The sequence below is a fragment of the Somniosus microcephalus genome, chromosome 8 (genome assembly GCF_052327205.1).
Source record: "Somniosus microcephalus isolate GS21.2 chromosome 8, FLI_Smic_1.0, whole genome shotgun sequence".
NCBI lineage: Eukaryota > Metazoa > Chordata > Chondrichthyes > Squaliformes > Somniosidae > Somniosus > Somniosus microcephalus.
Window position 1 is genome coordinate 266,681,110 of NC_140994.1, and position 24,219 is coordinate 266,705,328.

Below are 24,219 nucleotides of genomic sequence, written 5' to 3' on the forward strand. Positions count from 1 at the left end.
TACAAAGAAGATTTGCATGGATGATACCAGAACAGAGAGGTTCTACCCATCAGGAATGATTGAACAGGCTGGGGCTCTTTTCTTTAGAAAAGAGAAGGTTGAGAGGTGACCCGATCGAGGTCTTTAAAATTATGAGAGGGTTCGATAGGGTAGATGTGGAGATGATGATTCCACTTGTGGGGGAGGCCAGAACGAGGGGCCATCAATATAAGAGAGTCACTAATAAATCCAACAGGGAATTCAGGAGAAACTTCTTTACCCAGAGAGTGGTGAGAATGTGGAACTCTCTATCACAGGGAGTGGTTGAGGCGAATAGCGTAGATGGATTTAAGGAGAAGCTCGATAAACACATGAGGGAGAAAGGAATAGAGGGATATGGTGATGGGGTGAGATGAAGAGGGGTGGGAGGAGGCTTGTGTGGAGCATAAACACCGGCACAGACCAGTTGGGCCGAATGGCCTGTTTCTGTGCTGTATATTCTATGCCATACAGAAGCTCACTTCTTACGCCATGAGCCTGTGGCAGCTTGAAAAGTGGTTTCGTTTCTCTGTTCGCTGGGAGAAACTTAAACCACAGAAGCTTTCTACTGGCTGAAAAGGTGAAAACAATTACATAGAAACATAGAAGATAGGAGCAGGAGTCGGCCATTCGGCCCCTCGAGCCTGCTCCGCCATTCAATGCGATCATGGCTGATCATCCAAATTCAGTACCCTGTCCCTGCTTTCTCCCCATATCCCTTGATCCCTTTAGCCTTAAGAAATATATCTAACTCCTTCTTGAATATATTTAATGAATTGGCCTCTACTGCCTTCTGTGGTAGAGAATTCCACAGGTGCACCACTCTCTAGGTGAAGAAATTCCTCCTCATCTCTGTCCTAAATGGCTTACCCCTTATCCTTAGACTGTGACCTCTGGTTCTGGACTCCCCGACCATCGGGAACATCCTTCCTGCATCTAGTCTGTCTAGTCCTGTTAGAATTTTATAAGTTTCAATGAGATCCCCTCTCATTCTTCTAAACTCCAGCGAGTATAAGCCCAATCGACACAATCTCTCCTCATACGTCATTCCTGCCATCCCAGGTATCAGTCTGGCGAATCTTCGCTGCACTCCCTCCATGGCAAGAACATCCTTCCTCAGATAAGGCGACCAAAACTGCACACAATACTCAAGGTGTGGTCTCACCAAGGCCCTGTACAACTGCAGCAAGACATCCTTGTTCCTGTACTCGAACCCTCTCGCTACGAAGGCCAACATACCATTTGCCTTCTTAACCGCCTGCTGCACCTGCATGCTTACCTTCAGCAACTGGTGCACAAGGACGCCCAGGTCTCGTTGCACTTCCCCTTCTCCCAATCTATTGCCATTCAGATAATAATCTGCCTTCTTGTTTTTGACACCAAAGTGGATAACCTCGCATTTATCCACATTATACTGCATCTGCCATGCTTCTGCCCAATTACCCAACCTGTCCAAATCATACTGGAGTTTCTCGGCATCCTCCTCACAGCACACACGCCCACCCAGCTTTGTGTCGTCTGCAAACTTGGAGATATTACATCTAGTTCCCTCGTCCAGATCATTAATATATATTGTGAATAGCTGGGGTCCAAGGACCGATCCCTGCGGTACCCCACTAGTCACTGCCTGCCACTCAGAAAAAGACTCGTTTATTCCAACTCTCTGCTTTCTGTCTGCCAACCAGTTCTCTATCCAAGTCAATACCTTGCCCCCAATCCCATGTGCCTTAACTTTACACGCTAATCTCATATGTGGGACCTTATCGAAAGCCTTTTGAAAGTCCAAATACACCACATCCACTGATTCTCCCTCATCTATTTTACCAGTTACATCCTCAAAAAATTCCAGTAGATTAGTCAAGCACGATTTACCTTTTGTAAATCCATGTTGACTTTGTCCGATCCGGTCACTGCTATTACATCTTTTATAATGGACTCTAGCATTTTCCCCACTACCGATGTAATTCCCCGTTTTCTCTCTACCACCTTTTTTGAACAGTGGGGTAACATTAGCTACCCGCCAATCCATGGGTACTGTCCCAGAGTCTATCAAATTTTGGAAGATGACCAGCAATGCATCTACTATTTCTAGGGCCACTTCCTTAAGTACCCTAGGATGTAGATTATCAGGCCCTGGGGATTTATCGGCCTTCAATCCTGTCAATTTCCCTAACACCATTTCCCTACAAATACTGATTTCTATCAGTTCCTCCCTTTCATCAGACCCTATGTTCCCCGACATCTCTGGGAGGTTATTTGTGTCCTCCTTTGTGAAGACAGAACCAAAGTATGTATTTAATTGGTCTTCCATTTCTTTGTTCCCCATTATAAATTCCCCTGATTCTGACTGCAAGGGACCTACGCTTGACTTCACCAATCTATTTCTCTTCACATATCTATAAAAGCTTTTACAGTCAGTTTTTATGATCCCAGCAAGCTTACTCTCATACTCTATTTTCCCCTTCTTAATTAATCCCTTTGTCCTCTTTTGTTGAATCTTAAACTGCTCCCAATCCTCAGGTTTACTGCTTTTTCTGGCCAATTTATATGTCCTCTCCTTGGATCTTATGCTATCCCTAATTTCCCTTGTTAGCCACGGTTGAGTCACCATTTTTGTTTTATTTTTATGCCAAACTGGGATGAACAAATTCTGTAGTTCATCCATGTGATCTTTGAATGTTTGCTATTGCCTATCCACCGTCAACCCTTTGAGTGACATTCCCCAATCAATCCTACCCAACTCGCGTCTCATACCATCGTAGTTTCCTTTATTTAAATTCAGGACCCTAGTCTCTGAGTCAACTACTTCACTCTCCATCTTAATGAAGAATTCTATCGTATTATGATCGCTCTGACCCAAGGGGCCTTGCACAACCAGATTGCTAATTAATCCTTTCTCATTACATAATACCCAGTCTAAGATGGCCTGATCTCTCGTTGGTTCCTCGACATATTGGTCCAGGAAACCATCCCGTATACACTCCAGGAATTCCTCCTCCACAGTATTGTTACTAATTTGGTTAGCCCAATCTATATGTAGATTAAAGTCACCCATGATAACTGCTGTGCCCTTATTGCACGCTTCTCTAATTTCCCTTTTAATGCCATCCCCGACCTCCGCATTACTGTTTGGAGGTCTATATACCACTCCCACTAACATTTTCTGCCCCTTGGTATTTCTCAGTTCTACCCATACAGATTCCACGTCATCAGAGCTAATATCCTTCCTTACAATTGTATTAATCCCCTCTTTAACCAGCTACCCCACCTCCTTTTCCTTTTTGCCTATCTTTCCTGAATATTGAATACCCCTGGATGTTGAGTTCCCAGCCTTGGCCACCCTGGAGCCATGTTTCTGTAATCCCAATCATATCATATTCGTTTACCTCTATTTGCACAGCTAATTCATCCACCTTATTCCGAATGCTCCTCGCATTAAGACACAAAGCCTTCAGGCTTGTTTTTGTAACGCTCTTAGATCTTTTAGAATTATTATTTGCTGTGGCCATGTTTGATTTAAACCCTTGATTTCTCTGTCTGCCACTTTTGTTTTTCTCCTTCCTGTCTTTTGCTTTTATCCTTGTTTCCCTTTCCTCTGTCTCCCTGCTCAGGTTCCCAAACCCCTGCCATTTTAGTTTAAACCCTCCCCCAGAGCACTAGCAAACACTCCCCCTAGGACATCGGTCCCGGCCCTGCCCAGGTGCAAACCGTCCGGTTTGAACTGGTCCCACCTCCCCCAGAACCGGTTCCAATGTCCCAGGAATTTGAATCCCTCCCCCTTGCACTTGTTAATTACTTGTTAAAAATGAATTCTTAGGATGTGGGCGTCGCTGGCAAGGCCGACATTTATTGCCCATCCCTAGTCGCCCTCGAGAAGGTGGTGGTGAGCCGCCTTGAACCGCTGCAGTCCGTGTGGTGAAAGCGCTCCCACAGCGCTGTTAGGGAGGGAATTCCAGGATATTGACCCAGCGACGAAAACTGGGTCAAAATATTGGATAAAGTCAGCTCAGATTCATCACTGAACACCCTTGGAAGATGTGCTGGAACAATAGGCTGCATTTCCCTCATCAGTGTTAAACGTATCGACAATCTCGGATAGTGGCAGATGACGATTGCCATGCAAGGTGAAATCTGCCTCCACATAACACAATTAGCACCTCCAACTCCCTACTGTGTCTTCCTCAGCTATTCGTGCCTTGTGAAGCCTACTGCAGCCAATCTGCCTGGTCTCTGAGCTCGTGGCTTCTCCTTTGAGTGATACCCTGGGAAACAGTATGTGAGAAGTTAAAACATCAGGTTTTAACTCCTCAGCTGCTGTTTCCTGCAATAAAGAAAGTACAAGTTAAAAAATTCAACACAGGCAAAAATCCATTGCATTGTCGGTTTTCTAAAGCCTCGTCAAAATTGGACTCACATCAAATGGCAAAACTTCAACTGTGGTGTTGAAGAGCTTGTCCCCGGGGTGCTCGATATTCCCGCTGCGGAAGAAATACCTGAGAACAAAACAGAAAGAGGTCGGATGTATGAGTAGGAAGGTGAACTACGCCAGACCGGGTTACATTTGTGGCAGAACTAACAATTTCGGCTCTCACCATCACCCGTGTTTATCATGTCTGGACACGCCACATCTCTAGACTGTAGTGTATGTAACGTTCCACCTTTAAGAGAACTATTTTAAGGGTTGCACTACTTTATCTTGGCTACTGTATACTGTAATACCGGTGGTGACCACACCGGTATATAAGTGCTGTGTAAGGATTTATTGGGCAGATTCGCCCTGACCTTCGAATAGTAAAGTCCTGTTAAAGTTTACTCTTGTGGTCTGTGTATTAATTTACAATATAACACACAGACTTTACAGTGGCGACGAGATCGATCTTACCCTGCGGCAGAGATACATCCGAAGCAGTTAACGAGCGTTGAGAAGAGGCATCCGCCCTCGTCATTCTGCTGAGAGAAGACTCGAGTCTGCAGAGCAAGAAGGAAGAATTCTGACACGAAGCCTTCCATCAGCAACAGGCAGTGATCGTCCCTTCCATCACGGTGGTGAGTGAGCCGATTAGCGACGAGAAGCAAGTCGGCCACGTTGACTGTGAGTAGGGGAGAAAATAAAAAGAAACGGAGGATATAAGGGCGGTGAACTCGAACACGGCCGGGGGAAAGGAGCCGGACAGAAGTCGGGGCCAGAGGCGCTGAGACTGGGGCAGCGTAGGGCACGGAAGCTGCGGTACAAGCGGGAACGCAGCCGGTGTGAGAGACCGGGCTACAAGCGGGCTGGGAGACGCAACAGCGTCGTGAGACAGCTCGACCGCGACCGGTGAAAAAGGCCGGGCAGCTACCGAGGCCGCGAGGCGCTGCGACCGGGATCGTAAGGCGCGGGAGGTAATAAATAAATAAAACCGCGGAGAACTCAGCCGCAGCCGGGGGAGGGAAGGACCGGACTGCAAGAGGGCTGGGAGGCGCGATTGAAAGCCGCTGAAGGAGAGACAGAGCCCGAGCGAGCGGGAGAGACAGAGCCCGAGAGAGCGAGCGAGACCGTGCGAGCGAAGGGGACCGAGCGAGCGAGGGAGAACGGGACCGAGCGAGATTCCGCCCAGCGGCTGACAGCAGCTTTCCGTAAAGGACCAAGAGCTGGAACTGTCCGCCGCCAACTGGTTGTCCCCAGCGCCCGGTTGCCCCTGTCGAGAAAGGGAACAAGGAACGCAATCAGCTGTTCTCGCGCTTCAGAATAAACTGAAGCCGGCGCGCAGGCTGCGAACCCCGAAAGCCAGCGGTCGTCGCCCGAGGGCAAAGCTTACCCCTCCCGCCAGAGGAAGAAGTGCGGGACACCGCCATTCTCGGAGGCGGGGAAGAAGATAAGCGCGGGAAACCGCCATTTTTGAAAAAAAAAGTTAAAGAAAAATTTCGTTGTTGTTTCTCAAAAAGATTGCGAAGATGCCTAAGCGTGGTAACATCAACGATTTCGATCCCGATGTGGAAGATTGGGCCACGTATGTAGAACGCATAGAGATATTTTGTAAGGCAAATAAAATATCAAATGATGATAAAGCACTAACCTTACTAAACTCAATGGGTGCGAAGACATACGGGCTATTGAAGCATCTTCTATCACCAGCTAAACCGGCGGATCAGACTTTCGCTAATATTGTCGCTGTCCTGAAGGATCATTTGAACCCCACACCGCTGATGTTAGCGGAACGATTTAAATTTTATGCGAGAACGCAACTGAAAGAGGAAAGCAACGCGGAGTACTTGGTTGAACTGCGTAGGCTAGCGACATATTGTCAGTTTGGGGAAAATCTGACAGAGGCACTGAGAGGCAAGTTCGTGTGTGGGTTGTCAAAGGAAGGAACACAAAAGCGACTGCTCGAAGAGAATGATCTTACACTTGATAAGGCTGTCTCTATTGCAACATCGCACGAAGCCGCAGCAAGAGGCACGGCGGAAATGCAGCTGAAGACAGCGGTACTCAGCGTAGATCAAATGGCTTCGGGTACAACGAAATGTTATCGTTGTGGGAAGACAACACACGATCAGAACCAATGCTGGTTTAAAAACCAGGAATGTAGAAAATGTGGCAAGCTTGGTCACATAGCTAAAGTATGCCGGTCAGGAAAGAAGACCAGCAACAAAAAGTCACCGCAGAAAAAGTACAGAAAGGTACATAAGGTGGCTGTGAAGAGTTCGGATGAACAGAAGTCGGACTCAGACTCCAACAGCAAGGAACTGGGTAGTCTGAGAATTCACAATGTGAGTAAGGAAACTGACCGACAAACTATCTGAGTCACACTGCAGATTGCAGAAGTCCAAGTGAAGATGGAAGTGGACACCGGATCGGCGTTGACGGTCATGAATAAGCAAGATTACAAAAAGTTATTCAAACATATTCCCCTACGGGACACAAAGATAGTATTGCAGACATACACGGGGCAAAAAGTATACCCCATCGGAAAGATAAAAGTCAAGATGAAACACAAGGGCAAAGAACACCAAGGAATGGACATATATGTACTACCCGAGGGAGGTCCACCACTTCTGGGACGGGAGTGGATCAGGAAAATAAATATGGACTGGCACTCCCTAAACGCAATAACGGTAGATTCCGGAAAGAAAGATGTCAAACCTGAACGATTGTCCAGAAAATTGGATGAGGCTAAAGAGGTATTCCAACAGGGACTGGGAATACTGAGAGGAATTAAGGCGAAAATCAAGATTGCAGAACATGCAAGCCCAAAATTTTTCAAAACCTTACGCGATACGACCTACTGTGGAGGCTGAACTGGAAGAGCTTGAACGTTCAGGGGTACTGTCTAAGGTGGACTGGAGTGAGTGGGCCACGCCCATTGTTCCCGTCATGAAGCCTTCATCGAGTAACAAGCCAGGGGAACCGGGAAAGGTCCGCATCTGCGGAGACTTCAAGATCACAGTTAATCCGGTGCTTCACACGGTACAATATCCGCTTCCGCGGATTGAGGATATCTTTGCTTCATTGTCTGGCGGGAAACACTTCACCAAGATAGACCTGGCGCAAGCGTACTTACAGATGGAAGTTGAGGAAGAGTCGCGCCAGTATCTCACAATCAACACGCACAGAGGCTTGTATCGATATAATAGACTGGTTTTTGGAGTGGCTTCGGCTCCAGCAATTTGGCAGAGGGCCATGGAGCAGGTCTTACAAGAAATTCCAAGCACTCAGTGTTACTTGGACGATATCCTGATTACAGGAGAGGACGAGGAGGAACACCTCGCAAATTTGAAACTGGTGATCACCAGGTTGAAGGAATATGGCCTTCGAGTTAATCGCCAGAAATGTGAGTTCTTCCAGAAACGGATCTCGTACTGTGGTCATGTCATTGACCAAGAGGGGCTGCACAAGTCACCTGACAAGATCGAAGCTGTCGTGAAGGCCCCCGACAGTTGAGATCGTTTCTGGGGTTGATTAACTATTACCATAAGTTTCTGCCAAATCTATCCACGGTGCTGCACCCGCTGAATGCTCTGTTGCGGAAAGAAGTACCATGGAAGTGGAGCGAGGACTGTAAGAAGGCCTTTCGTAGAAGCAAGGCATTGATCACCTCTGAGGAAGTGTTGGCTCACTTCAACCCAACGCTACCTCTTCGTCTAGCTTGTGATGCTTCTCCTTATGGTATTGGAGCAGTACTCTCACACAAGTTGCCAAATGGCTCGGAAAGGCCAGTCGCATTTGCATCCAGATCATTGACCTCCGCTGAGCGCAATTATGCTCAGATAGATAGGGAGGCTCTCAGCCTTGTGTGGGGAGTAAAGAAATTCAATCATTACCTGCAGGGCAAGAAGTTTACACTGCTGACAGACCACCAGCCGTTGGTATCCATATTCAACCCTAACAAGGCCGTTTCCACTATGACAGCGCAAAGGCTACAGAGGTGGTCCGTTTTACTAGGGGCACACCAATATGACATCGAATACAAAAGGTCCAAACAGCATGGGAATGCTGATGGGTTATCGCGCCTACCGTTGCCAGTGGTAGAAGAGGCGACTACAGTGGACCCAGTGGAGATGTTCCACTCAACCATAGTGGAATGTCTACCAGTAACAAATTCTACGATCGAAAAGGAAACAAGAAATGCCCCGACTCTCTCACGAGTCTACGATTTAACGGTGGAGGGATGGCCAGCACATGGCGAACCAATGTTGCCAGCATTTTCGCAAAGAAGAGAACAGCTGTCAGTGTGCCGAGGAACTTTGATGTGTGGATCTAGAGTGGTGATTCCACCCAAACTCCAGCATAAAGTGCTAAAGGAGCTTCACGAGGGGCATCTGGGTGGAGTGAAAATGAAGAACCTAGCCAGAGCGTTTGTGTGGTGGCCAGGCATCGATGGAGACATCGAAGAAATGACCAAGAGCTATCTGGGATGCCAGAAGGTCCAAAACGCCCCACCACAAGCTCCTCTGCATCCATGGGAGTGGCCCTCATCTCCATGGCAAAGGGTACATATCGACTTTGCTGGTCCATTTATGGACTCAATGTTCTTAATCGCGGTGGATGCACACTCCAAGTGGCCGGAGGTAATAAAGATGTCCTCCACCACCACGGAAAAAACCATCACAGTATTAAGGACCATATTTGCCAGGAATGGGCTGCCGGAACAGATCTGTTCTGATAATGGACCGCAATTTGTGTCCGAAGAATTCAGGAAGTTCTTAAAAAGCAATGGGGTTAAGCACTACACGTCCGCCCCATACCATCCCGCCACCAATGGATTAGCTGAAAGGTTTGTCCAGACCTTCAAGAAGGCCATAAAGGCCATGGGTAATGAAGACATAAATCTACAACATAAGGTAGATAACTTCTTGTTGGCGTACAGGAATGCCACACATGCGGTCACAAACCAAACTCCCGCCATGATGTTTTTCAATAGAAGACTAAGATGCCGGCTGGATTTGATCAAGCCAAACGTCAGAAGGGACGTAGAGAACCGGCAATTTCAAGGCATGAATGAAAGGCCAACTAGAACCTTCCAGATAGGTCAACAAGTTTTGGCCCGGGACTACCGTACCGAGAAATGGCAGCCTGGAACTGTTTGCAAACGGCTAGGACCGCTGATGTATACCGTGGACATTGGTGAAAGCATAATAAGGCGCCATGTTGACCAGATCATAGAGTCATCCGAAAAGGGCCAACCTACTCCACAACTCTATACGCCTAATGTTGAAGCAGAGATACCCATAGCATCTACCTCCGATCCGGTAATACTGGAATCAGATGAACCTGACACTGGCCTTCAAGCCGAATCGACCTTGCCAGAAGAACCTACTACACCACCGAAAACTACTACACCACCGAGGCGTTATCCGGACAGAGTCAGGAAGCCTCCAGAGAGACTGAATCTGTGAACTGTTTTACATGAAGTTGTGTATATATGTTATGATGTTATATTTAATGGGAATATATACTGTTAACCTAAAAAAGGAGGATTGTAGTGTATGTAACGTTCCACCTTTAAGAGAACTATTTTAAGGGTTGCACTACTTTATCTTGGCTACTGTATACTGTAATACCGGTGGTGACCACACCGGTATATAAGTGCTGTGTAAGGATTTATTGGGCAGATTCGCCCTGACCTTCGAATAGTAAAGTCCTGTTAAAGTTTACTCTTGTGGTCTGTGTATTAATTTACAATATAACACACAGACTTTACATAGACCACAACGGAGCCAGCGTGAACCTCTCCCAGATCATGTAGAGAGAGAGAGGTGTGACTCAGTCTAAGACAGCACCTTGTCTTTATCAGGGTGACATCTTCACTCACTATCCCTGTAGTTAATCAATCAGACGCTTTTTTCGAAGAACAGTTCGGTGTCTATTCTGCAGATCGGGACAGCCCAAACTGGGTTCACGTTCAACACAGCTGTGTGTGTGTGTGACAGAGAGAGAGACACGCACAGACAGAGAGAGCAAGACAAAGAGAAAGTGCGACAGAGAGAGAGCACGCACGAGACAGACAGAGACACACACAGACAGAGAGAGCGAGAGAGAGACAGGGACAGCGAGACCGAGACAGAGAGTGAGACAGAGAAGAGAGCGAGAGTGAGACAGTGAGAGAGCAAGACAGAGAAAGCAAGAGAGCGAGACAGAGAGACACAGAGAGGCAGAGAGAGCGAGAGAGGCAGAGAGAGAGAGAGAGAGCCCTATATGCAATAAAAAGAAAATTCTACAACATCCAAATCCCAATCAAAATCTGGCTCAAAATATTTGACAGCATAATCCTGCCCATTGCGCTGTACGGTAGTGAAGTATGGGGCCCGCTCAAATCACCATAGCTACACTAAATGGGAAAAACACACAATAGAAGCCCTACATGCAGAATTTTGCCGAAGCATTCTTCGCACCCAAAGGAAAACACCAACAAATGCATGCAGAGCCGAACGAGGCAGATACCCACTGATAATAAACATCCACAAACGAGCACTAAACTTCCTAAATCACCTCAAATCTAGCTCCCCAGACACCCTTCATTTTAAAGCCTTCCAGACCCAAGAGCTAAACCCAGAAAAGAGTCCCCTGAGTCAGCTGCTACTGAAACTATGTACTCCTACTCAGCCGTACCCTGACCAGTCCCAGACCAACACTGCCGTCCAAACACCAATCCGAGTGAACCAAATCATTAAACAATGCAAAGAAACCTACCTGGAACATTGGAACAAAATAACCAAAAGCCAAAGCAGATTAGAATGTTACCGGGCCCTAAAAAGAGAATATAAACTGGCAGACTATCTCTCGACCATCAGAGACACAAAACAGAGACAGACCCTCACCAGGTACAGACTAAGCGACCACCAACTAGCAATTGAAAAAGGAAGATACAAGAAATCCTGGCAGCCTAGAGAGAATAGAATATGTGATCAATGTCTGGCCGGCGAGGTTGAGACAGAGATGCATTTCCTCCTAAAATGCGAAAAATTCAACACAAGAAACATATTATTTGACAAGCTCAGCCAAACAACCCCAGATTTCAAAGAATTGGATGACCTGTCAAAATTAAGATTAGTCCTGGGAGAAGGAGACAGACCATACCTTGGTGCCAAATATGTAACAACATGTCACAACCTGAGGACTGTTTAAAATTAATACTGAATGTACCCAATGATGTTCAACGACTGTTTAAATTAATATTGTTTAAACTAATATTGTATGTACCCAACGAAGGTCAAAATTGTTTGACACCTACAGAATGTTGGAAAACTGTACTTTTTGTTATGTAAGCTTTGGCAATATGGTTCCCTGTAAACTTTCATGCCAATAAAGCATTTGAATTGAAATTGAATTGAATTGAGAGAGAGAGAGGCAGAGAGAGAGCGAGGCAGAGAAAGAGAGAAACGCAGAGAGACAGAGAGCGAGAGGCAGAGACGCAGAGAGAGCGAGAGAGACGCAGAGAGAGCGAGACGCAGAGAGCGCGAGAGAGACGCAGAGAGAGCGAGAGAGACGCAGAGAGCGAGAGAGACGCAGAGAGAGCGAGAGAGACGCAGAGAGAGCGAGAGAGACGCAGAGAGAGCGAGAGAGACGCAGAGAGCGAGAGAGACGCAGAGAGAGCGAGAGAGACGCAGAGAGAGCCGCAGAGAGCGAGAGAGACGCAGAGAGAGACGCAGAGAGAGCGAGAGAGACGCAGAGAGCGAGAGAGACGCAGAGAGAGCGAGAGAGACGCAGAGAGAGCGAGAGAGACGCAGAGAGAGCGAGAGAGACGCAGAGAGAGCGAGAGAGACGCAGAGAGAGCGAGAGAGACGCAGAGAGAGCGAGAGAAATGCAGAGAGAGCGAGAGAGACGCAGAGAGAGCGAGAGAGACGCAGAGAGCGAGAGAGACGCAGAGAGAGCGAGAGAGACGCAGAGAGAGCGAGACAGAGAGAGAGAGACAGAGAGAGAGAGACAGAGAGAGGCAGAGAGAGAGACAAAGCAAGACGCAGAGAGAGAGAGGCAGAGAGAGGGACGCAGAGAGACAGAGAGAGAGAGACAGAGCGAGGCAGAGAGAGAGAGGCAGAGAGAGAGAGAGAGAGCGAGAGGCAGAGCGAGAGAGGGCGAGAGAGAGCGAGAGAGAGAGCGAGAGAGAGAGCGAGAGAGAGAGCGAGAGAGAGAGCGAGAGAGAGAGCGAGAGACAGAGCGAGAGACAGAGCGAGAGACAGAGCGAGAGACAGAGCGAGAGACAGAGCGAGAGACAGAGCGAGGCAGAGAGAGAGAGGCAGAGAGAGAGAGGCAGAGAGAGAGAGAGAGAGAGAGAGAGAGGCAGAGAGAGAGACAGAGCGAGGCAGAGAGAGAGAGGCAGAGAGAGAGAGAGAGAGGCAGAGAGAGAGAGGCAGAGAGAGAGAGGCAGAGAGAGAGAGAGACAGAGAGAGACGCAGAGCGAGACACAGAGAGCGAGACAGAGACAGACAAAGAGAGAGAGAGAGAGAGACACACAGAGCGATGTCAGTGATCAGTGGCTCAGTATTGCCTCATACTCCCACTGCACAGAGGCATTTTAATATTCATTCTCGGGGTGTGGGCATCGCTGGCAGGGCCGGCATTTATTGTCCATTCCTGGTTGTGCGGAGGTGGTGGTGGGCCTTCCTGAACTGTTGTCTGGATTATTAGTCCAGGCCATTGTATTGCTAGCCCAGTAACATAAGCGAGCCGTACCCCAAATGAACATTTGTTGCTTTTTCCGCCCCCTTTACTCTCCTCAATTTCCCCTCCCATTCCTCCTGCCACTTTCTTCATTCCTCCCCACACCTCCACCCCCACCCGCGGCTCCTGCTGGGGTTTGGTTCCTTCGGTACCAAATACCATCCTGTAGCACCCCCCACCCTGCCCCCAATTCCCGATGTGTTAACCTTGACCACGAGTGTGAGCGAGCTCTTCAACCGTTTTTGGGTGGGGGGGGGGGGGGGGGGGCGGCGCAATCATAACTGAACCGGACTCTCTTCTAACCAATTTTCTACAACAACACCGTGCATTTGTCCAGCATCTTTAATGGAGTAAAACGTCCCTAGGCGCTACACAGGAGCGATTATTAAACAAAATTTGACACCGAGGCAGATAAGGAGATATTAGGACAGGTGACCAAAAGCTTGGTCAAAGAGGGAGGTTTTAAGCAGAGCCTTAAAGGAGGAGAGCGAGGCGGAGAGGTTTAGGGAGGGAATTCCAGAGCTTAGGGCCCAGGCAGCTGAAGGCACGGCCGCCAATGGTGGAGCGATGGGAGTGAGGGATGCGCAAGAGGCCAGAATTGGAGGAGCACGGAGATCTCGGAGGGTTGCAGGGCTGGAGGAGGTCACAGGTTTAGGGAGGGGGGGGGGGGGGGGGGGCGAGGCCATGGCCAAGGAGGGATTTGAAAACAAGGATGAGAACTTTTGGCGTTGCTTAACCAGGAGCCATTGTCGCTTACTCAGGAGCCTAGCAACCAAGATTCTTGGGTGATTTCCACCCTCGCCACCCCCCCGCCACACCCCAGTCTCTAACCCGGTGGAGCTGAGGCAAGTTATTGTGGCCCTACCATTATTCCAACTTAGAGCAGCTAACCCATGCAGCAAAACATAAATAGAAACATAGAGGATAGGAGCAGGAGTAGGCCATTCGGCCCCTCGAGCCTGCTCCGCCATTCAATGAGATCATGGCTGATCATCCAAATTCAATACCCTGTCCCTGCCTTCTCCCCATATCCCTTGATCCCTTTAGCCTTAGGAAATATATCCAACTCCTTCTTGAATATATTTAATGAATTGGCCTCTACTGCCTTCTGTGGTAGAGAATTCCACAGGTTCACTACTCTCTGGGTGAAGAAATTCCTCCTCATTTCTGTCCTAAATGGCTTACCCCTTATCCTAAGACTGTGACCCCTGGTTCTGGACTCCCCGACCATCGGGAACATCCTTCCTGCATCTAGTCTGTCTAGTCCTGTTAGAATTTTATAAGTTTCAATGAGATCCCCTCTCATTCTTCTAAACTCTAGCGAATATAAGCCTAATCAACCCAATCTCTCCTCATACGTCATTCCTGCCATCCCAGGTATCAGTCTGGTGAATCTTCGCTGCACTCCCTCCATGGCAAGAACATCTTTCCTCAGATAACATGTCCTGGCCAATGCTGCTTAGCCAATCACTGTAGTAACCGATACAAAAGCAAAATACTGCGGATGCTGGAAATCTGAAATATAAACAGAAAATGCTAGAAATACTCAGCAGGCCAGGCAGCATCTGTGGGGAGAGAAACAAGAATTAACATTTCAGGTCGGTGACCTTTCGTCAGAACTGTTCCGACGAAAGGTCACAGACCTGAAACGTTAACTCTTGTTTCTCTCCTCACAGATGCTGCCTGGCCTGCTGAGTGTTTCCAGCATTTTCTTATTTTATTAACTGAGTGCAACCACTGTAGCGGGGGGGGGGGGGGGGGGGGAAGGGGAGCTTTACATAAATTTTACAGCACAGACACAGACCATTCGGCCCAATTGGTCCGTGCCGGTGTTTATGCTCCACACGAGCCTCCTCCCACCCCTCTCTTCATCTCACCCTGTCAACCTATCCTTCTATTCCCTTCTCCCTCATGTGTTTATCCAGCCTCCTCTTAAATGTATCTGTGCTATTCACCTCAACCACTCCCTGTGGTAGCGAGTTCCACATTCTCACCACTCTCTGGGTAAAGAAGTTTCTCCTGAATTCCCTATTGGATTTATTAGTGACTGTCTTATATTGATGGCCCCTAGTTCTGGTCTCCCCCACAAGTGGAAACATCTCCACGTCTACCTTATCGAAACCCTTTCATAATCTTAAAGACTTCTATCAGGTCACCCCCTCAGTGTTAGATTAATTTTATTTGCACTAAAGTTTATTTAAAAAATTACCCAAAGGCACAGTTATATATATTTTTTTTAACTCAATGATTTGGAAATCAACTCATGTGTAACTTCTCAAATTCCCTTGTTCCTTTCAGCAGTCTGAAATATTGGAACGTAGGAGGCCATTCAGCCCCTCGAGCCTGTTCTGCCATTCAGTTCGATCATGGCTGATCGGTATCTCATCTCCAACCGCCTTGATTCTGTAACCCTGAATACCCTTACCCAACAAAAATCTATCAATCTCAGTTTTGACATTTTCAATTGAGCCCCAGCCTCAGCAGCTTTTGGGGGAGAGAGTTCCAGATTTCCACCACCCTTTGTGTGAAGAAGTGCTTCCTGACATCACCCCTGAACGGCCTGGCTCCAATTTTAAGGTTCTGCCCCCTTGTTCTGGACTCCCCCCACCAGAGGAAATAGTTCCTCTCTCTCTACCCGATCAAATCCTTTAATCATCTCAAACACCTCGATTAGATCACCCCTTAGTCTTCTATAATCAAGGGAATACAAGCCGTGTATGCAACCTGTCCTCATAATTTAACCCTAATGTTAGACCTATGTTTGATTCCAAACTGCTGCACATTAAAAAAAATCGGCTCTCCTCTCTAGCTCAGAGCTTGTCCCAGTCAGCTGTGGCACAGTTAGTGGCATTCTCGCCTCGGAGTCAGAAGGTCGTGGGTTCAAGTTCCACTCCAGAGCACAAAAATCTAGGCCAACACTCCCAGTGCAGTGCTGCACTGTCAGAGGGGCAGTACTGAGGGAGCGCCGCACTGTCGGAGGGGCAGTACTGAGGAGCGCCGCACAGTCGGAGGGGCAGTACTGAGGAGCGCCGCACAGTCGGAGGGGCAGTACTGAGGGAGTGCCGCACTGTCAGAGGGGCGGTACTGAGGGAGCGCCGCACTGTCGGAGGGGCGGTACTGAGGGAGCGCCGCACTGTCGGAGGGGCAGTACTGAGGGAGCGCCGCACTGTCGGAGGGGCAGTACTGAGGGAGCGCCGCACTGTCGGAGGGGCAGTACTGAGGGAGCGCCGCACTGTCGGAGGGGCAGTACTGAGGGAGCGCCGCACAGTCGGAGGGGCAGTACTGAGGGAGCGCCGCACAGTCGGAGGGGCAGTACTGAGGGAGCGCCGCACTGTCGGAGGCGCAGTACTGAGGGAGCGCTGCACTGTCGGAGGGGTTGTTCTGAGGGAGCGCTGCACTGTCGGAGGCGCAGTACTGAGGGAGCGCCACACTGTCGGAGGATCAGTACTGAGGGAGTGCTGCACTGTCGGAGGTGCCGTCTTTCGGATGAGATGTTAAACCGAGGCTCCATCTGCTCTCTCAGGTGGATGTAAAAGATCCCATGGCCACTATTTCGAAGAAGAGCAGGGCAGTTAACCCGGTGTCCTGGCCAATATTTATCCCTCAATCAACATCACAAAAGCAGATTATCTGGCCATTATCACATTGATGTTTGTGGGAGCTTGCTGTGCGCAAATTGGCTGCCAAGTTTCCTACATTACAACAGTGACTACACTTCAAAAGTACTTCATTGGCTGTAAAGCGCTTTGAGCCATCCTGAGGTTGTGGATAGAAATGCAATTCTTTTTTCCCCCAGTGTAATACAGACTGGAAGGGCCCAAATTTCATCCCGGTCCATGTCGAACCAACTGATCTCAGCAGTGGTAGAAGTTGGGGCACTACAAGTGCCCCTTAGCAAGGGTAAAATAATCAGCAAATGTGCCCACTCCCAATAGCCCTGAGAATGTGGATGTCAGGGGAAGCCTAGCTGTGACGTCCTCTCCAGTTGGATAGCCCAAGGCTCAAGGGCTGCCGTGGAACTATAGCCCAGCGTTAGTCAACCCTATTGTTGGTGATCCCACAATCGTCAGACTGGAAAGGAAACAGCAGCACGGTTTTAAGGCAAGTGTTTGCAGTTTCAATTTCTCTCTCTCTCGTTTTCTCGAAGGGTCAGCCGTGGCTCGGTGGGCAGCACTCGCTCGCTTCTGAGCTAGAAGGTCATGGGTTCAAGTCCCACTTCAGAGACTCGAGCACAAAATTCAGGCAGAAACTTCAATGCCAATGGGTGGGTTAGTCCATGATAGGTTAGAGTGTACATGGGCTGTGGGAGGAGATTAAATGGGTGGGTAGAGTCTATGATAGGGGAGAGTGTACATGGGCTGTGGGAGGAGATTAAATGGGTGGGTAGAGTCTATGATAGGGGAGAGTGTACATGGGCTGTGGGAGGAGATTAAATGGGTGGGTAGAGTCCGTGATAGGGGGGAGTGTACATGAGCTGTGGGAGATTAAATGGGTGGGTAGAGTCTCTGTAAACATGTCACACAGTAGTTCCACCCTCCCACCAGTGGAGCTACACCCCAGTTTAATGCCTTCAGGAGAGGAAGGGAGAACGTCAATCTGGGAGAAGTTACATTGCCCCTCAGCTTCTGACACTGACTCACAATTCTTTCCAATCCTTCAACAATTCAAGAACTTACATGCTGCTTTTAACGTAACAAAACATGCCCCAGGTACTGAGCTTAGACCCCCCACATGGAATGATGATGTCTTTCAATGAATGTAGACATGTTACACAGAGCATTAGATCTACTTAATATTCCAACGTACCTGTCCACTTTCACTGGTGTAAAAAATCTGAAACGTATAAAATCACCAGCCACCGGGGTGAAAGCCCAGAAGAAGTCCTCTCCCAGGTAAGCCTTTTCCAACGTAAAATGCTGGTAGGTTTTCAGGCTGGAAGTTACCTCGGCTGGCGGATTGGAATGTCCTTTGTGCAAGGCATGTTTTCCAAAGTCCTTATCCTGGGAAAGACAGCAGTGATTTGATTAACAAGATACGGTAAGGTATAAATCTACGCAAGACCGTCAGTGTTTGCATGTGCAGGTACCAGGTAACCAGTGACATACCGAGAACTGCGCTGAATTCCATAAAAAATTTGAGAAACAAAATGATGCATTAAGAGAAAGGAAAGTGCTCAGGTTTATTCAGCTGATCTTATCCTCAAAATATCTTAAAGTGCTTCCCACAACGTGTTGGTTTTTTTCGGGGGTGTTCTCCCTGTTGTCCTGGCCAACTGTGTCCAGTGTCCTGCCCAACATTTATCCCTCAACCAACTCCTAATACAGATTGGGGGGGAAAATGCAGTTGTTTGTGCCTCCCGTTAGCGCCTTAAGAGGGCGCTAATGGGGCGCAAAGCAACTAGCGCCCGGGCGCGGCGATGTTTGCCCCGCTCGCGAAATTAACTAGACATTTTGCGGCAGCGCTAAACACTACCGCCACGATCTCCTGGGCCGGCAGATCGTGACGTCAGTCGACTGCGCAACGCCCCGGTAGCGCCCCGGACCGGATATTGAGTGGCGCCCCCTGCCTTACCGCCTGCCGCTAACAACGACAGGTTGAGGGGAGCGTTTTGCAGTTGGGAAGAGACTAGGGGAGCGCTATTTAAAGGCGACCGCTTCCTGCCGTTTTTTGTTCGTGACATTTCTGCACCACGCATTCTGAGAGAGAGAGAGAGAGACTTCTAGAGAGATTCAACGCTGTGTGAAGGAGTTTTGCAGACTGAGCAGCACTTTGCAGGTTCATTTTGATTTGCCCTTCCTTGTATCGATTTAGAAGAGACTGTGGGGGCTGCACTCTGAGCTCTTCCCCTGGGCCTCTCCATTGTTCTTTCCAGCAGATTGGATGTACAGGTCTCTCCAGGCCGAGATTCAAGGCTGCAATGAGCAGGATGTGGATGGAGAGCAAGATCAACCCTCCCCTTTAAGATAAAAACAGAAAAATGCTGGAGAAACTCAGCAGGTCAGGCAGCATCTGTGAAGAGAGAAACAGAGTTAACGTTTCAGGTCGATGACCTTTCGTCAGAACTCCCCTTTAAGAACTGGCCGGCGCCAGTGTGTCTGTGTTCCATTGCTGACTGACATCACATGAGCTTCGCCAGCGCTCTGAGGTAGCGCCTCGCTCCTCGGCCTTTGTGCCTTAAGACAGGTGTGTAGCGCCTGATTTAGCGCTCCAATCACCTCCAGGGGCGATAAAAGCCAAGTTTGCCGTTGGAGGCGATAATTAGCGCCAGGTGCTAAACTTTGCGCACGGCCGATAATCGCGCCCCAAACGGGGCGATACTGACTTTTTCCCCCATTATCCGGTCAGTTATCTCACTGCTGTTTGCGGGACTTTGCTGTGCGTAAATTGGTAGTCACGTTTCCCTACATTACAACAGTGACTGCACTTGGCTGTAAAGCGCTTCGGGACGCCCCAAGGTGCTATATAAACACAAGTCGTTTCCTTTCGTGGAAGTGCAGTGACAGTTGTTACGTAGGAACATTCTGCACCAACAACAATGACCAACTCACCGGTTTCTGGGGCCGTTGGTTGAAGGAGGAGTGTTTGCTAGGACACCGAGAAAACTCCCTGCTTAGTGCGGTAGGATGTTGACTCGAAAGTCCACCTGAACAGGTTTACCTGAAGCATGGACCCCCCTCCCCTTCAATCTCAGTTTACACTTGGCATTTACAGTCAAGCACTACTCAATGTCCCGTAGCATTGCACACGGAGAGCTTAGACCAAGTGTAGCCTTCAGGGGCAGTGGGGTTAGAGGTCAAGGGTGTAGCTGGACCAGAATATACAGGTGCAATTCAGACCCACTTTAAAGTCATACATTCTAGTCTTATTTTTTAAATCCTAGGTCTGGATTTATAATCGAAATTGCCTAAAAAACTTATCACGTTGTAATTACACCCTCCTCCTAATGATAGACATAGGAATAGTTGACAGTGAGTGCACGCAGATATAAAGCTATTTAGCACATTATACAGCATAACTGTAAAAAAACAATTTTGTTAATTTATTTCAAATCTCTATGACCATATAATTAAAAAAAAGTTTTTTGGAGCAAGGGTGAGAGGAATAAAATGCATTTTAAATAAAATGAATCTTTACAGAGGGAAAATGTTTGCAGGGCTATGGGGAAAGAGCAGGGTTCAAAGAGCCGGCACAGGCACGATGGGCCGAATGGCCTCCTTCTGTGTTGTCAGATTCTACGATGCAATTTATCCACCTGTACCATTTTAGGATTCAAGGATAAACAGGTTTATCTGAAAAGTGAGATCTTCAATTAGTCAGCATGTGCGCTGTTCATTACTACAATTACAATTTCTCCTACCGTTTAAGCCACACACACACCGTAGCTCAGTGGGCAGCACTCTCTCTCCCCTCTGTTTCAGAAGGCTGTGGGTCCAAGCCCCACTCCAGAGACTTGAGCACACAATCTAGGCTGACACTCCCATGTCGGGGGTGCCGTCTTTCGGATGAGACGTTAAACCGAGGCCCCGTCTGCTCTCTCAGGTGGACGTAAAAGATCCCACGGCCAGTATTCCGAAGAAGAGCAGGGGGGAGTTCTCCCCGGTGTCCTGGGGCCAATATTTATCCCTCAACCAACATCACTAAATCACAGATTATCTGGTCATCATCACATTGCTGTTTGTGGGAGCTTGCTGTGCGCAAATCAGCTGCCACGTTTCCTACATTACAACAGTGACTGCACTTCAAATAGTACTTCATTGGCTGCAAAACGCTTTGGGACGTCCTGAGGTTGTGAAAGGCGCAACTGAAATCAAGTTCTTTCTTTCTGGCTGCTTTTCCAGCTATCAAAAACCGCTGGCCGAGCTCAAAGAATTAGTCTGCAACTGGTCACATGTTCGACCAACTTTGAGAATGAGTTTGTTGAACTCTGGGTAGAGTGGTGTAGGTAAAATCCTTGGAATCATTTGAAGAGATAACTGGATGCTGTGCCAGGGTTTTTCCCTGAAGGATGAGCCAAGATGCTCTACCTCATCCCTATCTATCTTGCAATCTTGTGAATGTTCAATCAACCTTCAAACAAAATATTCACCAAATTGTAAATAACCAAAATCTGCACACAAGCACGTCACATTCAGACGGATCAATTTTAGCTTCCGGACGGCGGTGATAGAGACACCCCAGCCTCACTTACATTGAGGCTGGCCAACACTCAAGTGCACGGGGTGGGTGATGATAGCAGAGAGGGCGTCCTGGGGGTGACGGGGAGAGGGGCGGGGTGTTCCGGGGTTGATGATCGAGAAGAGGGGATTTCAGGAAGGGGGTGGGTAAGGGGTGGTGTCCTGGGGATGATCAAGGAGAGGCAGTCCCGGGATGATTATTGCGGAGAGGGGGGTCCCGGGGGGGTGATGATCGAAGAGAGGGGAGTCCCGGGGTGGGGGTGAATTTGTGCGGCACACATCAGGGTGCGATACCCCGCCCCCCCCATAGCCCTGCAACTTCTGCGATTCCAGAGAAAAACATTTTAAAGTTGTGCTACCCCGTTGATAAAATCAGATTTTAAAAAATGCATGAAACCTGAAATAAAAATAGAAAATGCTGGAACTACGAAGGGGTTACGACTTAACTTTGTTCTTTGTAGCGTATTCCCATATTTCACAAACGGCTGCAGTGCTAGCAGGTTACTGCGGGTGGTGCTGCTGAGCTACTGAGAGCCACACTCAGTGACTCTGTATCCCAGCGACAGCAAGCAGAGTGGTTGCTGCAGCCCATAATTCATGTTATTGTGTGAATGTGAACATTTTAATTACGGTGTTTACAGCAGCAGAGTAAAATCCCCATAACCACCGGCAAAACAAATGGTTCCTTCTCAAGAAGGGCGTGGGCACATTCAAGATAAGGGGTCGGCCATTTAGGACTGAGATGAGGAGGAATTTCTTCACTCAGAGGGCGGTGAATCTTTGAAATTCTCTACCCCAGAGGGCTGTGGAGGCTCAGTCGTTGAGTATATTCAAGACAGAGATCAGTAGATTTTTGGACACTCAAGGAATCAAGGGATATGGGGATAGTGCAGGAAAGTGGAGTTGAGGTCGAAGATGCATAGTGGTTAGCACTGTTGCCTCACAGCGCCAGGGACCCGGGTTCGAATCCGGCCTCGGGTGACTGTCTGTGTGGAGTTTGCACATTCTCTCCGTGTTTGCGTGGGTTTTCTCCGGGTGCTCCGGTTTCCTCCCACAGTCCAAAGATGTGCGGGTTAGGTTGATTGGCTATGATAAAAATTGACCCTTAGTGTTAGGGGGATTAAATACGTGGGGATAGGGTGGGATATGTGTTGGTGTAGGGGTTACGGGGATCGGCTGGGATATGTGTCGGTGCAGGCTCAATGGGCCGAAATGGCCTCTATCTGTACTGTGAGGTTTCTGTGATCAGCCATGATCTTATTGAATGGCAGAGCAGGCTCGAGGGGCTGAATCCTGCTCCTAATTCTTATGTTCTCCTGTTGGGGTTCCGATCCATAAGGAGGTCACATACTGATTGGATAGTAAGAGTCTAAATGGGGTACAGGAACAGAGGGATCGGAGGTTACAGATACACATCACTAAAAGTAGCCCACAAAAAAGACCAAGCATTGGAGGGATAGAATTGAAAAGCAGAGATGTTATGTTACACTTGTACCGAACCTTGGTTAGACCACACTCGGAGCACGGTGCACAGCTCCGATCTCCATATTATGAAAAGGATATAGAGGCACTGGAGAAGCTGCAACAAAGATTTACAAAGATGATACCAGAACTGAGAGGTTCTACCCATCAGGAAAGATTGAACAGGCTGGGGGCTCTTTTCTCTAGAAAAGAGAAGGTTGAGGGGTGACCTCAGAGAGGGTCTTTAAGATTGTGCAAGGGTTCGATAGGGTAAACGTGGAGAAAATGTTTCCACTTGTGGGGGAGACCAGAACTAGAGGCCATAAATATAAAATAGTCACTAACAAATCCAATCGGGAATTCAGGAGAAACTTCTTTACCCAGAGAGTGGTGAGAATGTGGAACTCGCTACCACAGGGAGTGGTTGAGGCGAATAGTATCGATACATTTAAGGGGAAGCTGGATAAACACATGAGAGAGAGAGGAATAGGATATGCTGATGGGGTGAGATGAAGAGGGGTGGGAGGAGGCTGGTGTGGAGCACAAACACCGGCACGGACCAGTGGGGCCGAATGGCCTGTTTCTGTGCTGTACATTCTGTGTAACTCGATGCAGGGTTTATGGAACCAAGGCGGGTAAACTGGGAGTTAAGATACAGATCAGCCACGATCCCACTGAATGGTGGAATAGGCTCGAGGGGCTGAATGGCCTCCTCTCCTGCTGTTCCTGTGCTTTGTTTCAGGCCTGCTACGTTATACGCTTCACTGCCGGAGCAATAAATTGGAAATGGGAGTTGCTGGCTGCTCAACTTACTTTTAATTTCTGGATCTTCCCAGCCAGTGAGGAGTGCGTTCCCACGTGCTGGAACAGGGACGGCTTGAAACGGATACGGAGGTTTGCCTTCTGTCGGTCACAGTGCTTCTGGAAAGAGAGAGAGAAAAATAAATCCAGTTACGCCCGCGTCCAAGAACAAAAAATCAGAGATTTATTGGTGGAATGTGCTCATCTAAATAAAACCCTAATCGCAAATGATACAAGTGCAGCAAAAGTCAATCTTCCCATCAGAGAATTTTTCCACAGAGAGACGGCGACTTTAATGTGAATTTTCAAATTTGATTCAAACAGCTACTGAACGCACCGGTTTTTAAAAAAAATAGATTCTCGCCAAGGTGCCGTCTCTTACTGGGGTACAGGCCCTTGATGTCAACAGGCCCTCAGCCACCATTCTCCACGCGGGAGCCTCGACGGTGAGTGTTGGCAGGCAGTCTGACAGTGTGGGTGGAGGAATGTTATCCTCCCCCAGGCGGTAACATACATTAACGGAGCTGGATCCAAGTGCTCCACTCATTATTTCAAACAACGCTAAGTGGTGCCTCTGTAATCCCAATCCTCTTATGAACTCGTGATTTCAAAACAGTATTTAACAGC

The 24,219-nt window shown here is 48.3% G+C and overlaps 1 protein-coding gene across 1 annotated transcript in view; it reads right to left on the minus strand.

Annotated features, from left to right (window-relative positions):
- The window catches only part of mgat4b (alpha-1,3-mannosyl-glycoprotein 4-beta-N-acetylglucosaminyltransferase B), a 373,057-nt gene that overhangs the window by 16,525 nt on the left and 332,313 nt on the right, over positions 1-24,219 (minus strand). Inside the window, exons 10-12 of the mRNA XM_085996041.1 lie at positions 23,605-23,712; positions 17,963-18,156; positions 4,433-4,511 (exon numbers count right to left, since the gene is read on the minus strand). Coding sequence (XP_085852167.1) covers positions 4,433-4,511; positions 17,963-18,156; positions 23,605-23,712 — 381 coding nt within the window. The remainder of the gene's footprint in view (positions 1-4,432; positions 4,512-17,962; positions 18,157-23,604; positions 23,713-24,219) is intronic.